Here is a 17,458-nt window from a genome sequence, read left to right on the forward strand (position 1 = left end):
GTTGAAGGCATGAAATGGTGTTAAATATATATGGTGTAAAATGCTAAGTAGCCTATTAATCAAATGGCCATAGAAATGCATCGCAGTGCTAACTGTGCTACTAGAGATCCTGGTTCGAATCCAGGCTCTGTCGCAGCCGGCCGCGACCGGGAGACTCATGGGCGGCGCACAATTGGCCCAGCGTCGTCCAGGGTAGGGGAGGGAACGGCCGGCAGGGATGTAGCTCAGTTGATAGAGCATGGCGTTTGCAACGCCAGGGTTGTGGGTTCGATTCCCACGGGGGGGCAGTATAAAAAAAATATATATATATGTATTCACTAACTGTAAGTCGCTCTGGATAAGAGCGTCTGCTAAATGACTAAAATGTAAAAAATGTAAATGCAACTCTCGGTTTTCTATGGATAACCTCATGTTGCACCTGCTAATGATTTGTCTGCTCTAGTCACCCTGAAACATTCAATTAAATGTGGTTTGCACTTGGCATAAAGGAAGTCTTACCACTTGAGGGATGAGTCTGTGTTGTCCGTTACTAGTGACGGGAATTGGAAACCTTAAAAAATATGCAGTTTAGTTAGAGGGGACTTTGGTAACTCAGTGCAGAGGATGCCCTATTTTCCCGGGAAGCTTTTTAGGCTAGTAATTAGGTCGCCGAGTGTCGTTGTCATGACCAGATGGTGACTGAGCTTTAAAAAAACAAAATACGGACTGGTTTAAGATTCATGCCATTTATGGACTAAGCAGGTACCACAGTGTGGTTAAATTAGGTGCTAAATACAAAACGTGGGAACCAACACGGAAAGCTGCCCTAGGAATAAATCAATTATTTTTTATCATAAGAAAGGTGAACTGGTAATTTGGCGAGTCACATGGTGATACATAGTAGGTGTAGACAATGCACAATTGCGCAAAACTGCACATTGCACATCTCCTCAGCAGGTGCCGATGTAGCCTTCTATTTTTTTCCATGGTTGAAAATAACCGGGCAAAATATTTTTGGTTAAAGATCTTCTCAAAATGCACTTCTGATTTGTAAGGCTCAATAGAGGTTTCGTGAGATTCCTAATCCGAACTACTCATAAACTCCATGACAAGATTTTCCTAACACACCATCTGCTGTCTCTGTGCAGCAGCAGTGGAGAGCGACTAGCTGAGTGCACTAGTTTGTGCCTGCATCCCATTGCCCCCCTCGAGTGTGTGAGCGCAAACGCTTTGCCCAGGCGGATTAATTCGTGTTGTGTGAGTGTGTGCTACGGCTGCTTCTTGTCACTCATTCTACGAGCTGCTCGCGTGCGTACCCGGGTAGCGGCAAGGACCAATTATAATATTGCTATCAAAATACAATAGTTGGAAAACAAATATTTCTTCAGAACACAGAAATCGTCCAGCCAAGTCTGTCCATCTATTCTTCAAGGAGAATAATTTTGTGATATTGCAATGCTTCAAACAATGGATCTCATCTGGGCATTGCTCTTCTTTGGCTATGCAGGTAAGATTATGTTTTTATTAAAAATAATTTATTGGAGATGGCCACCTTATTCATTCAACAATGACATTTTTCTATAAATTCTGAAAGTTCTGTCTTTTGTTCACTGTATAGCAGCATCCGTATCCCATTCGTGCTAACTGCGTCTCAATGGACAGTTAGGTAAATCATATTGGAGCTGTTGCCTTGGAATATAGGAAAGACACAGAGTCTATGAAAACATGATTTTCTCATATATAAGAGAAACAGGATAGTAGGCTATGTATGTTCTCTCAATAATGGCTGTGGTAACATGAACGTATATTAACGATATTTTTTAGCCTTATTTCATCGTATAGACTAAATCACTAATAGGCTACTGTTAACTATCTGCGTAATAATATAATATCACTTGTCCTTTAATTGAGTAGCTAGCTGCATTGCCTCGTGGTTTGGGCTCTCTGGAATAGACATGTTTTGATAGGAGCAGTTGGACAACCTGTTTTTCCTAACCTTGAGCTTTGTTGTTGCTGAGGAGTGCGTAAAGCTCCAAGGGGGAGATGGATGCATTTGGTCGTGGGGAAACAAACATTGCATTGGTGCACCTTTGTGTCACCAAAATCCCCCAAGAGTTTAATTTAGAATGTGTTTGAATTGATGCCCGTCATATTTAATTTATGAGAAACCAATAACCATTTACAGTAGTCTAATAAAATGAGTTTGGTAGCTTTTTATGCTTTAAATATAGATGTTGAGGTCTCGCACATATTGTGTTCTCAACGTTGGTTGGTAATGGGGATGCTTTGTTTCGATCTTCAACCCTATGCACATGTAAATATATATTTTTTAGAACGCGCTAGCTACGACATTTCTTAGTGGATTATAGTAGTCTAGGTTAAACGTGGAAGCCTAATGTTTTATTTTGTTTTCAATGAAAAGTGTTTATGGGAGTTTTTTATACATTTATGCGTACGTGTGATGTGATTGAAAATATCTCAAGGCTAATTGTCCTTTCCAGAGTTGCAGCCTTCAATATGATAGGCTACATTGTATTTGACGAGTGGAGCTCGGTGCAGACAGACGGTGCGTGCTTGTAATGTGAGTCACATAGTAGCGTAGCTAGCTACATCAATACATTTTACAGTAATACATACATTTGATGGACCTAGCAAGCCCTTCCAGTCAGGGTTATATGACACTGTCTATGGAGAATATTTGCTACTATTATCAGTAGCAGTGTGGGTAAAATCCCTGGGGAAGCCAACCCCACCCCCCCTCCAAAAGCCATATTACAACCAATGTGCTGTGGTAATTGCGGTGTTTGCTCTATAACCTGTTAAATTCATATGCGTTGCGATCGTGATATATAGGCTTAAAGGCTGAGACATTAGCTCCCGAGTGGCGCAGTGGTCTAAGGCACTGCATCGCAGTGCTAGCTGTGCCACTAGAGATCCTGGTTCGAATCCAGGCTCTGTCGTAGCCGGCCTCGACCGGGAGACCCATGGGGCGGTGCACAATTGGCCCAGCGTTGTCCAGGGTATGGGAGGGAATGGCTGGCAGGGATGTAGCTCAGTTGGTAGAGCATGGCGTTTGCAACGCCAGGGTTGTGGGTTTGTTTCCCACAGGGGGTATACATTTTTTTTTGTAATAATCTGGATAAGAGCGTCTGCTAAATGACTAAAATGTAAATAAGAAGACACAGTGGCAGAATAAATTCAACTACACCTTTGTTTTATCACAAAACCGGATAGCAACCTCTGTCCAGTGAAGTCCACAAAGCATATTGCATGTACAGTAACAGACAGTTACATGACCTACAGCATGGTCAAGCAAGTTAATGTTTCTGACATTTTCGGACCACTAAACAACTATTGATTTAGAACCACAGAGAGTTACTGCAGGTCGCAAAGAAAACAGGATCTGCCTCCACTATTCCAGCACCATCTCAACTTCAACATTTCAACATCCTCAAATCACCTCTGCTTACTCTAATACAGTGACAACTAAAAGATACCCAAAACAATTTAGTCCAATCAACATAAGCTAAATATGATGTGGCTGTCCATGGTTCTGATTTCTGTGTGTGTGTGTGCATGCGCGTGCAAGTAGGATTTTTTTTTTGACTCACCCTACTTGTAGAGAAACGCCAATGCCATCCTCCTCTCTTTCATGTTGACGAAACGGTCTATCACTCAGTCATACAGTACACACATTTTTTGTTGTCCTAGGCTACCTGGCTAAAATGCTTGCTCGCTAGCCTAACTTCCACTCATGGGCAACGTTAGCTATTTAACATTAGCCTTCTACATCTAGCTACATATTGAACTTCCATCCTCTCAGGCCAGGGGCACAACAATGTATGAATTAATGGTTGGATCAGAATTGCCGTTATAATCATTGGCCAGTACAGAGAATTAAGTAAAACCACAAGTCCATATCCCTATCTCCATCCATGGCTAATTTAGGAAAGGGCCAATTTTAGCTAGCTGGCTAGCTAGCCACCGTAGGACAACAACACAACAAGATGCAACAATTCAAGTTTTTCTGTCCGATGGACAACAACACAACAAGATTCAACAATTCAAGTTTTTCTGTCAATTACGTATGTTCTGAGGGATTTGTTAGGAGTGACGCCAAATCCAAGCTCGCTTCCCTTGACACTTTTTTTTGGTGTGCCAGGACCGTTCACAGTTGAGCTTGCTCAGTTTAGCTCAACGCTGATTGGCTAATTTTTTTATACTGTTTTTGTTAAGGGAGGCCAGATGCTCGCTGGCTTCCCTTGCCTTCAATGCTACGGGTGGCAACAATGTCATACTCGTTTGGACCAGACAGCATCAAGAGACACAGAGGGGCGCTGTTTCGCTCACTCGGATGCTTTCTCCTGTGAGATATATTCAGCCTCTTGCGAATTGAAGGAAAATTATGAAATACAGAGAGACGAAAGATACATTATTTTATGTTTTAACAATTTTGTATTGGTAGATTTTTTGGGGAAGCCTGGCTTCCCTTGGCACCCATGAATACACGCCACTGACTATTATTTATGTAAAGATCTAAAGAAATGGCTCAGTAGTCATTGTGAATTCCATGGTAAACAATTCTATCCAATCAGAGTGTGCTGTCCTCAGGCGGGAGGACCCCCCTCCTCGCTCTCTCTGACACACATGAACATGCAGATACACACCACAAACACATGCAATAAAACAAATGGTTAAGAATAGGCAAGTGTCTGTTTTTGCATAAAGATGAGAATGAGTATGTTTTTTTTATTGACAAACACAAAACACACCTTTTGCCTTTGGTTGAACTAGGGAGGTGACATTGATGTCAGGGAGGTTTAGGAGAAGGGTAGCTCCAGTGAAAATGTGAGGAAGAAAATGGTCATGAGAACTAAGCAACAGTAGGGGGAATATTAAGAGCTCCTCAAAATCAGTAGCCTACTCCAGTGTTCACTAGAAATACACAGATTCAGTTCATTTTGAGGAGGGAAAGTGCAATAGACTAGATAGATAATTGAACAATTGTGAATAACTAAGTCCTACCCCATTGAAAGGGAGTTAAAATAAGAAATTGATCACATCATTTGATTGGCCTGTGAGGTGTTAGGCCTAAGCGAGTAATGACAGTAAAATGCTGTTAGAAAGCAGATTAGAAAAATAGTGCAGGAACAATGTAATTAAATGTATTCATTTCCAGTTCCAGTTCGCTGATAATTAAATTCCGATGCCAGTGACTAACAAGGAACCATGGCCAACATCCAAGAAAATGCCCAAATCACCGTTAGATTCTTTGCTGGATGAAATTCTATATATTGTTTGAGAAAGAAACTAATTGAATATGAAAAGTGGCTTATATTTTACGACTGCCTTGACAAAAAGGCACAAGACAAAGGCTGGTTGGGGGACTATTAACAGTAACTAGTTCTGTGGAATGGAGGTGCATCATCACATCTGTTGCCATCAGTCTGAAGCCAGAGAGCACATAGGGGATCCAACTAGACAGACGGGGAGCTGTTGCTGGTTACATTCCATTCTCTGACTCAGTCAAGTGAGAAGCACATTTGAAAATCACTGCCATTCTTTCTTCCCTCCTCTTTTTCTTCCATCACGTTTGTCTCTCGGAAGCTGTTTTAAGGAGGTTTTATAGTTGGCTCCTGTCACGGTTTGAATATTGCATTGGGGCGGTGTGATTTGTGACAGAGGGTAGTGGTGCAAAAACTGTGCCTGTGCTGTTGTCTGGTGTTGTTGTCTGGTGTCTGGTATTGACATGTTATGACCCTTACCATTAAGTGCATATGTGACTGCCTGCCAAACGATGGCTCCCGCCACACATTCCCATCACATTGGTTACATTCTCTCGGACACCCCTGGCTCTGGTGCTTTTTGTCATGTTCAGGTCCCCATCAATGTCAAAAAAGTAAAGTAAAGTAAATCCAGGAGAGAACACGCTTCAGGGAGAAAAAAAAAAACTTTGCAAAAAGCGTGTTGTTTATGTGTTCGACGTAGAGTTTACCTCAAGAAGAGGGTGAAGTTTAAGATTAGTCAACAGTTGGGGAGAAAATAAACAATTCCAAGATGGTTAACATCTGGGACTTCAACTTCTGTGGCAAGTTCAAAGCCACTATGAAAATACGATTCCCTTTTTTTGAGAGGGGGAAACTGTAAAAAGCAGCTTAACAAGGGAAAATTATATGGCTTTCGGTCTGTTGCTTGGAATGGGATATGAATAAAACATCCAGCTTCAAACCCTGTCCAGTTCCCATTGGGTGAGAGGCATAGCGTTTAAAGGGATATACACACAAAGTTTTAGACTACTCTGTAATGTACATAATAATAGTAATGTACAGCATTGTAAATATTACAGTTCTTGATTTGGATTGCTATCGTTAGCACCTCCACTTTATGGCATAACCTAACTGTGCACCCAAATTGGAGGTAAATTGTACTTTAAATTTGGCATAACATTGATAGTCTTCAATGTAGCTCTACTCTTGTTTGTAATGATTGGCTATGTCTGTGTGTATGAAGTACAGGTCATTCCTCCTGTATGTAATGCAAATCTGCCATTGGTCTCTCAGTTTGGGCCCAACAAAGAGTTAACCCCAACCTCTTTTAAAGTTTATCATTCCATCTGGCAGCTCACCTGCAGTCCTCCTGACTTCAATTGGAAAGGCTATTTGTATGTTGTCTGCACGATATGTCGATTAATGAAGGGGATGTGCTTTTTTACTGATTGGTTCTCCTCTGTCTTTCTCACTTAAACACCCACATGGAAATCCACACACAGACCCTGAGTGCCGCCTCCTTCCAAACAACGTGAGGTCTCAACTCCCCATGAAAGAAAAAACATTTGAGAGAACCAATCCAAGCTCAGCTCATTCAGAAGCACATTTCTGCACGAATACTGCATTTACAACGGCCTCCTGTCCAAACCATTGTGTCACAGCTCTCCCTTGCTGTGAGTCACGTCAGCCAAGCTATATCGCAGCAGATTCTGCGGTCAGTGCTGATTTTGTTCGCCAAGACGTTAGAGAACCCCAGTGTGTCTAGGACTGTTCAAAAGACAATGTGGAGATGGGTGGCAATTCAATGTGAATTTCTGTGGTTCATTGATAAGCCTCATTTGGAAGAATTTATTTCATCCTAAGGACGACTGTTCTTCATGGAGCATAAACTTTAGAGAGCCCCTTTGAACCAATCCAGTCAAAAGTATATTTCATTATTGAGTAAGACCTCAGCAAGTGCAATAATAGACTGAAATTGAAAAGGCTTAAATTATTTGCTCAATGGGCAGGCTAAAAGGTGATATGATTTAACCACAAAACGGAATCTCATCGGTGAGTCATTTGTTGCAGCGCCACTTCCATTTGCTGAAGCCTGATGAAGACATTGCAGATGTTATCCTGAAGACTCTTCACTATGTGTTCAAGTCTATAGTATTTATGTGGCTTTAGTGCAGTTGTAGGTCTGCATGGTGCATTGGATAGTGGGACAGATATTGGGGGCTGAATAACCTGTATTATGTGCCAAAGATTCTCAATGCCATGGTTTTACTGTCTCGTATTAAGATCAGTGAGTTAACGTGGAATAATTGACAAAAACTGGGACGTTATTATCGAAACCAAATGGTTTCATATTTCAATTCTTGAATGAACCCATTGCAGTTGAAAGACCAAATGGATGAAACATTCAAAATGACTCCACTGGCAGCTTGTGTTGTATTTTTTTTTATTGCTGACTGTTTGATAAGGATGGGCCGTCTTTGCATATTAATCAATCCATGAATAGGGACCCAGACTGATTTGCATTGTGTAAGCTCTGAAGGCATTCTATAGAGTATTGGAGGGAGAAGAGAAAGGGGTTTTGGTTTACTGAAAAGCAACCTCCCTCTCCCCTCGCCCACCCTGGTCTCTGAAAGGATTTGTTTCTTCATTGAAGTGGAAAGGCCTTCGAAAGTCGAGAGGTGACGCTGTATGGCACCCCCCTCCCCTCCCCTCCCACACACACACACACACACACACACACACACACACACACACACACACACACACACACACACACACACACACACACACACACACACACCTACTACAACCTGCTAACCACATCCCCTAGACATATACACACACACCCATACACAAACATGGTCTTGTTTTACTAACCTTGTGGGGACACAGTTGATTCCCATTCAAAATCCTATTTTCCCTAACCCCTAAACCTAAACTTAAATTTAACCCTTACCCTAACCTTAACCCCTATCCCCAAAACCTAACCCTAACCTTTAAACCATAATTCTAACCTTAACACTAATTATAACCATAAAACTCAACCCCCTAGAAATAGCATTTTTCCTTGTGGGGACCGGCAAAATAATCCCAGTTGGTCAAAAAAATTGTTTTTGCTATTCTTGTGGGGACTTCTGGTCCCCACAAGTATAGTTAACCATGTCCACACAGACAGACAGACAGACAGACACACACATTCTATCTTGGTATGGCTGTTGGGGAGGGACAGACATAAAGGACTGGGGCATGTGTTGTATTGTCCCCCAAGCCCAGGGAGTGACTATTCACTCTGATGTAATACCTAGCAATGGCTCTTAGCTCATCCTGTGGGTTAGATGCACGCCTGCTGATTGGCTAGGTTGGTTTTGCAGGTGCTATAGATGTTGCTGCAGCATCTTTTGTGTGAAGCAAAGAAAACATGGCCTCCTCTGGGAGAGAAGAATATGGCTAATATGTGTGCTAGTCTCTGGAATTGTTTACCTTAGTAAATTGGTGCTACTGTCTCCACACCCTAGGCACAGGCAATGTAGGTGTCTCAATGTTGATGCAGGACTAGTCTTAGGTAATCAGAAAAGAACTGCTTGCTATATGATCCATGATAGACAGGGTTGGGTAGGTTACTTTCTAAATGTAATCTGTTAGTTATTAGTTACCTGTCCAAAATTGTAATCAGTAACGTAACTTTTGGATTACCCAAACTCATTAACGTAATCTGATTACTTACTTTGAGATTACTTTCCTCTTCATTAGAAGAAGACAAAAATGAATATTACCAATTGAACAACATCTATTGCAGGATAAATCAATGTTAGAGTTTACATAGGTGGCCATAAATGGATGTTGCATTTTACTTTATGGGTTGGTTATGTAGGCTTCTTTTAACCCATTGTTTTCTACTACAGATAATACGATAATGCTATATCTTTACATAACAATCCAAGTCAGTCAGATTTCCAGTCATTCCATTTTATTTAATTAATACTCCTTGATCTTCAAGAATAGAAATATAGATTAGCCAAATTGTTTTACCTGAGCATAAACCAAAAATGAAGGACTTATTAGCCTACTCTGATTGGGCTCATTGCATTTCAGTTGAAAAATAAATGCTGCTCTAATGAAATGGCATGCTTGGAGCACTACCGAAAAGTGCTATTTGCATGTGTAAAATGAATGCCATAGGCTGGATTTGCTATAGGTCTATTGTTTACGTTTTTGTTGGTGACATGTTGATATCTGGTTAATTAAGTCTATCAAAAGAGTTTGAGCATGTGTCCATTAGGCATATATACTTTTTTTCAGCACGAATTAGATAGAGTATTAAAAGCCTTGTGGTCTTAAATTAAACTAGTTTTTGACAGTATAGAGCACAATACCACTGAGGAGTTTAGAAGGGAGGAACTCCCTCAAACTTTTATTACATAGGCTGGGATCCGCACTATCCAGCTGTTACAAGAGCACATTTTTCACTGGCTGTCCACTGGTTGCAAAAACAATAATTGATAGGCAGCGTAAACTTCTTCAATACACATATACACTGAATATCAATGTAGATGAAGGGAAGGAGACAGGTTAAAGAAGGATTTTTAAGCCTTGAGAGAATTGAGACATGGATTGTGTATGTGTGCCGTTCAGAGGGTGAATGTGCAAGACAAAATAAGTGCCTTTGAACAGGGTATGGTAGTAGGTGCCAGGCGCACCGGTTTGTGTTAAGAACTGCAACGCTGCTGGGTTTTTCACGCTCAACAGTTTCCTGTGTGTATCAAGAATGGTCCACCACCCAAAGACATCCACCCAACTTGACACAACTGTGGGAAGCATTGGAGTCAACATGGGCCAGCATCCCTGTGGAACGCTTTCGACACCTAGTAGAGTCCATGCCCTGACGAATTGAGGCTGTTCTGAGGGCAAAAGGGGGGAGGGGGGGTGAAACTCCAATATTAAGAAGGTGTTCCTAATGTTTGGTATACTCGGTGTACATTTTGAACAGCCATCCACAAAAAACACAATCCGTAAAGCGCAAATAGCTAAATGAGAGAGTGGCAGTGTGGTTCACATCAATGTGCGAAGTTGATACCAATAATAACTGAAACTGGATCCTGGACTTCCTGATGGGCCGCCCCCAGATGGTGAGGGTAGGCAACAACATGTCCGCCACGCTGTCCCTCAACACTGGGGCACCTCAGTCCCCTCCTGTACTCCCTGTTCACCCACGACTGTGTGGCTGCGCACGACTCCAACACAATCATTAAGTTTGCTGATTACACAACGGTAGTAGGCCTGATCACTGACGACGATGAGACAGCTTATAGCAGCGGTTCCCAAACTACAGATTGCGACCCCACGATATGAAAATGGGGTCACGGGAGTGTTTCCAAAATCCTGAAGATTTATGCTATTGCTACCAATCAAGAGGAAAACTGACTGAACGACTCAAACTCCCCAGTTTATGCTCTCCAAATGGATGTTAGTTGTGATGCCCATGCATTGACTTTTGTTCGCTATACATGTCATGACGACATAATGTTCTGTCTCACGATTCCCAAGCATGAAACGGCACAGGGGATGTTCAGTGTGCTGCGTGGCTATATTGACAAAAAACAGATTCCATGGGATCGAATGGTGGGCTTTTGCACAAATGGTGGGACAGCGAGCAGGCCTCTGCACTCTAGTTATGAATGTGTCTCTGTCATATAGACACATTGTATGATACACTGAGAGCAACTGGCGGCAAAAGAGCTGAGCACAGAACTCAGAGATACTGCAGCAGGTAACTTCAATTGTAAACTACATCAAACCACATCCACTGCGCGCACACCTGTTCGCAAACTATGTGGCGATATGGGATTAGAGCATGACAATGTTCTATTTCATACCGAGGCTTGGTGGTTATCGAGGGGTTGTTGAAAATATTTTTCTCATTGAGAGAGGAACTGTTGTCATTCACCAATGGATGTAAAAAAAAAACAGCCTTGGTTGACTTTCTGTGTAACAAAAATAAAATGTGTCTCCTAGCCTATGTAACAGACCTATTTGGGAAACTGAACGAACTGAACGCAAGCATGCAGAGGAAAAACAAAAACATTCTACAGATGAGTGTCCAAATCAGTGGATTCAGAGGACATATTTCTTATTGGAGAGAAAGTCTTTCAAAAGCGAACCATGCCCCCTTCCCTCAGCTGTGCATGTTTCTAACAGAAAACAACATCAGTAAGTGTACCACATGAGTGACGACTGCTCCCCTCCAACGCTTGGAAGAGCATTTTGGGACTCACTTCCCAATCCGTTTGACTGTGATCCTGGCTCAGTTGTAATGCCGGTAAGTGAACTGGGAACTCAGAAAAAAACAAGCTCAGACTGGTAAAAATAGTTTTGAATGGTTATCCAACTCGGAATTCCAACTCAGGAAATCGGGTCTCTTTCTAGAGCTCCGATTTTCCGACCTGAAGATCACTGACGTTATGATTTGACCTCGTATTTTTCTTAGTTCCCAGTTGTCTTGAAATTACCATAAAACTCATGGCCAGCTCATATCTGTGTGAACCTGGATTCAGTGCTCTCGTCTGCATTAAAACCAAATATCGATCCAGGTTGGATGTGACAGTAGAGATGAGGTGCGCACTGTCGACCACGCCCCCTGTCTTTGAGAAGCTCCGACGCGACATGCATCAAGCACACCCATCTCATTAGTGGTGGTGAGATAAGATACATTATGTCAGACTAATTTGCAATTGACAGTCATAGCCTCACATTAAAAGTATGTGATGGTGAGTTGAGAAGACAGTGTTTTTCAATTGACTGCCATAGCCTCAAAAAAAAAAGTTAACATTGGTTGTTAATTACATACTTTTTTTCACATGGTTGGGGACGTGAACATTTTCAAATATCAAAAGGGGGTCGTGGGCCCAAAAAGTTTGGGAACCCCTGGCTCATCACATATGCTGCTGCTACTGTTTATCTGTCCTGTTGCCTAGTCACTTTACCCCTACCTATATGTACATACAGTGGGGAGAACAAGTATTTGACACACTGCCGATTTTGCAGGTTTCCTACTTACAAAGCATGTAGAGGTCTGTAATTTTTATCATAGGCACACTTCAAACTTCAACTGTGAGAGACGGAATCTAAAACAAAAATCCAGAAAATCACATTGTATGATTTTTAAGTAATTAATTTGCATTTTATTGCATGACATAAGTATTTGATCACCTACCAACCAGTAAGAATTCCGGCTCTCACAGACCTGTTCGTTTTTCTTTAAGAAGTCCTCCTGTTCTCCACTCATTACCTGTATTAACTGCACCTGTTTGAACTCGTTACCTGTATAAAAGACACCTGTCCACACGCTCAATCAAACAGACTCCAACCTCTCCACAATGGCCAAGACCAGAGAGCTGTGTAAGGACATCAGGGATACAATTGTAGACCTGCACAAGGCTGGGATGGGCTACAGGACAATAGGCAAGCAGCTTGGTGAGAAGGCAACAACTGTTGGCGCAATTATTAGAAATGGAAGAAGTTCAAGATGACGGTCAATCACCCTCGGCTCCATGCAAGATCTCACCTCGTGGGGCATCAATGATCATGAGGAAGGTGAGGGATCAGCCCAGAACTACATGGCAGGACCTGGTCAATGACCTGAAGAGAGCTGGGACCACAGTCTCAAAGAAAAGCATTAGTAACACACTACGCCGTCATGGATTAAAATCCTGCAGCGCACGCAAGGTCCCCCTGCTCAAGCCAGCGCATGTCCAGGCCTGTCTGAAGTTTGCCAATGACCATCTGGATGATCTAGAGGAGGAATGGGAGAAGGTCATGTGGTCTGATGAGACAAAAATAGAGCTTTTTGGTCTAAACTCCACTCGCCGTGTTTGGAGGAAGAAGAAGGATGAGTACAACCCCAAGAACACCATCCCAACCGTGAAGCATGGAGGTGGAAACATCATTCTTTGGGGATGCTTTTCTGCAAAGGGGACAGGACGACTGCACCGTATTGAGGGGAGGATGGATGGGGCCATGTATCGCGAGATCTTGGCCAACAACCTCCTTCCCTCAGTAAGAGCATTGAAGATGGGTCTTGGCTGGGTCTTCCAGCATGACAACAACCCGAAACACACAGCCAGGGCAACTAAGGAGTGGCTCCGTAAGAAGCATCTCAAGGTCCTGGAGTGGCCTAGCCAGTCTCCAGACCTGAACCCAATAGAAAATCTTTGGAGGGAGCTGAAAGTCCGTATTGCCCAGAGACAGCCCCGAAACCTGAAGGATCTGGAGAAGGTCTGTATGGAGGAGTGGGCCAAAATCCCTACTGCAGTGTGTGCAAACCTGGTGAAGACCTACAGGAAACGTATGATCTCTGTAATTGCAAACAAAGGTTTCTGTACCAAATATTAAGTTCTGCTTTTCTGATGTATCAAATACTTATGTCATGCAATAAAATGCAAATTAATTATTTAAAAATCATACAATGTGAGATTCTGGATTTTTGAAGTGTACCTATGATAAAAATTACAAACCCCTACATGCTTTGTAAGTAGGAAAACCTGCAAAATCGGCAGTGTATCAAATACTTGTTCTCCCCACTGTATATACCTCAATTACCCTGTACTCCTGCACATCGACTCTATACTGGTACCCCGTGTATATAGCCAAGTTATCGTTACTCATTGTGTATTTATTCCTTGTGTTATTATTTTTATATTTTTCTCTCTTACGGAAGGGCCCGTAAGTAAGCAGTTTACTGTTAGTCTACACCTGTTGTTTACAAAGCATGTGACCAATACAATTAGATTTTAAGTGATATCCGTATCACCCATAGGCTACACCACTTCTGTGGTCCTTACCTCCAAGCATTTATTCAAGTTGGATAATCTTTGGATGCTGACAGCAGTCGGTCACACCCTTGGAAGACATAGCTTGGACTGTAGCCTACAAAAGCTTATTGCTGCTCTTTTCCCACGATCCATCAAACGCATTTGGTGTGTCATCATAGTGGTCTTTGACTTGTGGTCAAACTGCTCAGGCAACAAACTTAAACTTTGATGCTGATTTGAATGTCATTGAGAAAACAAAGGCGTCAAATATTTTTTTCCACAAGGATACTTTTCAGAATTCAGAATTAATCATCTTGTTTTTCAAAAGTATCTGTAGCAGGACAGTAACCTAAAACTCGAGGCCAAAGTCAAGTTGTATTGCTTCTTTAATCAGCACAACAGTTTTCAGCTGTGCTAACATAATTGCAAAAAGGTTCTCAAATGATCAATTAGCCTTTTAAATGATAAACTTGGATTAGCAAACACAACGTGCCATTGGAACACAGGACTGATGGTTGCTGATAATGGGCCTCTGTACGCCTATGTAGATATTCCATTAAAAATCAGCCGTTTCCAGCTACAATAGCCATTTACAACATTAACAATGTCTACACTGTATTTCTGATCAATTTAATGTTATTTTAATGGACAAAAAAAAAGGTTTTCTTTCGAAAACAAGGACATTTCTAAGTGACCCCAAACTTTTGAACGGTAGTGTAAATATAACTAGGAATAAAGTGACTAGGCAACAGGATAGATAATAAACAGTAGCAGCAGCGTATGTGATGAGTCAAAAAGTTAGTAACTATTTAACTAACTATTTAGCAGTCTTATGGCTTGGGGGTAGAAGCTGTTCAGGGTTCTGTTGGTTCCAGACTAGCTGCATTGGTACCGCTTACTACTATCAACAAGAGTTTACGTTTCCCAATAGTTTTCCAATTTAGTTTTAGACTTTTTGTTTTAGGACATTCTGCTATCCAGACTGGGTCTGCGTGTTCTTAAAAGCCAATTAATTTCTGCACCTATGGTAGGCTACATTAAATGTCACCCAAGGCTCCTCTGTATTCAACTGGCATGTTTTTTGGGGAGTCTTGCTAAGTTCTCTTTCAGAGCACAAGATGAGCCGAGAAGTTGAAGAAGAGACAAACAGCGAACCCAAAAGTAATCATTGAGGCAACTAGAACAGAGAAATAATAATGGGGTCTTCCATTTGATGACAGAAATATGGTCTGTTAAAGCTTAATGAAATGCATATTGAGTTTGTGTCTACAGGCAACGATTTGGATCGCCTGGTAATATCTCTTTCGCCTGGATATATCCAAGCCAAAATGTGAAAACAGCTCAATTAATTTAAGATGGAAGAGATAATGCCGCCAGATCCACCCTTTTATTTATTTTGCAGTCGCGTGGAACATTATCGGAAGGCTCGGCAAGGATACTGAATGTATGCATTACCTACAATTAGACACATTTGCTGGCAGTGTGGCATTGCTGTGATGTTCAATCTATGCATCGCTGTATCAATGTTCTATGTTTTTTTTTGGTTGTATTTATTCGCAGCAAAGAAAAGAAGTGAAAGACAAAACAGTACAGATAAAAAAAACTGTGCAAGCCAAGATCATGTTAGCAGAGGCCAAACATTAGATTTACAGTGGTGTTGGTGGTGCTGGGTGGCAGAGGCGCTCCTGCTGTCCATACGGAAATCCAATTTGGACGCCTTAATCAACTCTGTTTGGCTGAGACGAATGGTGGTGTTGTGTTCGGGGTAGCAGGTGTGTTAGATTTCCTGAGAGAGATTTGTAATGTCCCTCCTGTCCCAAAGAATTGTCCGTGAGCCACACTACATTTCAACCAAAGTCTGGGAAGAGTCATATTTTTTACATTCTAAGATCTTGTGACCAATTGTTTTACAAGGTGTGTCTTTGCAGACAACTTGCAGACAATTTGGGAAGATGAAAAAAACTTTGTTGCTACCCAACCAATCTGAGTTTACATTCAATCATATAATGTGAGGATTCCTTTGAAACAGCATGACTTTCCCCCATTTGACCCCATCCAAAGACCCTGAAGTAGGGCTTCTCATTATGTTGTTTATGGTCAAGCCACTCAGCTTCACAAGAATAGGGATGCCCGTGATTTATTAGGGTTATGCACTAAAAACAATAAAGAAAATCACTTAAAGAAAAACCCTGCTGGCGCCCCTGTATGCACCCAGTGAGGGAAGAGAGAGGCAAACAAAGGTAGAGGGGCGAGGTGGGGGGAAGGGGTGGAGTAAGAGAAAGTGAGGGCACAATGGAGAGTGTCATCAGGGAGGGGCTGCTGGGTTGTTGAGCGAGCGCGTGGCTGAATTGATTGTTGTCCATTGCTGTGTTTGTGCCCATCTGTAATATGCCTCACTCAATGGGTTGTTAAGGCTTTTCTCAGTATAACCACAAATCTATTCATATAATCGTGGAATATGACCAATCTCAGGCCTATTAAGATGCCTATTCTTTCATATTCCCCAGTGCTTAATTTGAGCCGGATCCTGCCGGAACAGAATTCAGCACCTCTCAGATTTGACTTTGTTTGTTCTGGCACCTATTTGCCCGGATCCGGTACCTCTCGTGGCATGATTTATTAATTGATTCACTGTTCGAGTTAAATCAAGTTGCCTCATCGTTATTTCTCACGCCCCCCAGAAAGACCGTCATGTAAAAGCACGGTGATCCTTCGGTGTAATCATCCTATCCTGCCACACTGATTCCAGGCCTGCTCTCTTATTTTTACATAGAGGTTATAGGGAGGGCCGGTGGGGTAAGTAACTGATCTTGACACAGGTGTTGGTAGTGGTGATCAGCTAGTGAAGAGGTCCCTACGTAATCACTTTACGTAGTCTAGGCTAGTCGTCTCCCTACTGAATTTGAGTTGTGGAAAAGCCAAATAAAAAAGGGAAAAGAAAAGGCAATCAAATTTGATGACATTTTTCAAGTCCAAAAATCCAGAGAAAGATGGTGAATCGAACCCAGAACAAGCCAGAGAACTCTCAGTGCTGGAGGAGAGGAGTGAGGGGCAAACTGTTCCTGATGGCGATGCCTTAGCTAGCAGCGCTGCTAATCCCACCAGTTCAGCATCACCACCGGCACCTCCACTAGCTAGTAGGCCTACTAGTGAGTCAGACTCAGCGGAAGAGGGAGACACGGAGCTTGGGGGAGGGGGGCAGTGCATCCACCGACAATGTGCTCGGAGCATGTGCAATTTGCAGTTCAAGAACAAGCAAACGTATAACCCCTGGCTTGTCATACAGAATTAAAAGTTGGGCTGTACAACATGCAACAAGGTAGGGCGCTTGGGTCTAGAAACAACTGGAGGGATTAAACTAGTAAAAGAGTGGGTGAGATGTACAGTAAATTAACATCTTATGCC

The 17,458-nt window shown here is 42.2% G+C and overlaps 1 protein-coding gene across 25 annotated transcripts in view; it reads left to right on the forward strand.

The window, feature by feature from the left end:
* The first annotated feature begins 1,199 nt into the window (after positions 1 to 1,199).
* LOC121579330 (neural cell adhesion molecule 1) overlaps positions 1,200 to 17,458 on the forward strand; it is a 320,914-nt gene continuing 304,655 nt past the window's right edge. For 11 of the 25 annotated variants that reach the window (XM_041893824.2, XM_041893831.2, XM_041893828.2 and 8 more), the window contains exon 1: positions 1,202 to 1,486. In XM_041893824.2, the coding sequence (XP_041749758.1) occupies positions 1,435 to 1,486 (52 nt within the window). In that variant the 5' untranslated portion in view covers positions 1,202 to 1,434. Of the gene's footprint in view, positions 1,487 to 17,458 lie in introns of all 25 variants that reach the window. The other 14 variants (XM_041893827.2, XM_041893821.2, XM_041893826.2 and 11 more) reach the window with 6 other exon arrangements.

The sequence above is a fragment of the Coregonus clupeaformis genome, chromosome 13, assembly GCF_020615455.1.
Source record: "Coregonus clupeaformis isolate EN_2021a chromosome 13, ASM2061545v1, whole genome shotgun sequence".
Classification (NCBI taxonomy): Eukaryota; Metazoa; Chordata; class Actinopteri; order Salmoniformes; family Salmonidae; genus Coregonus; species Coregonus clupeaformis.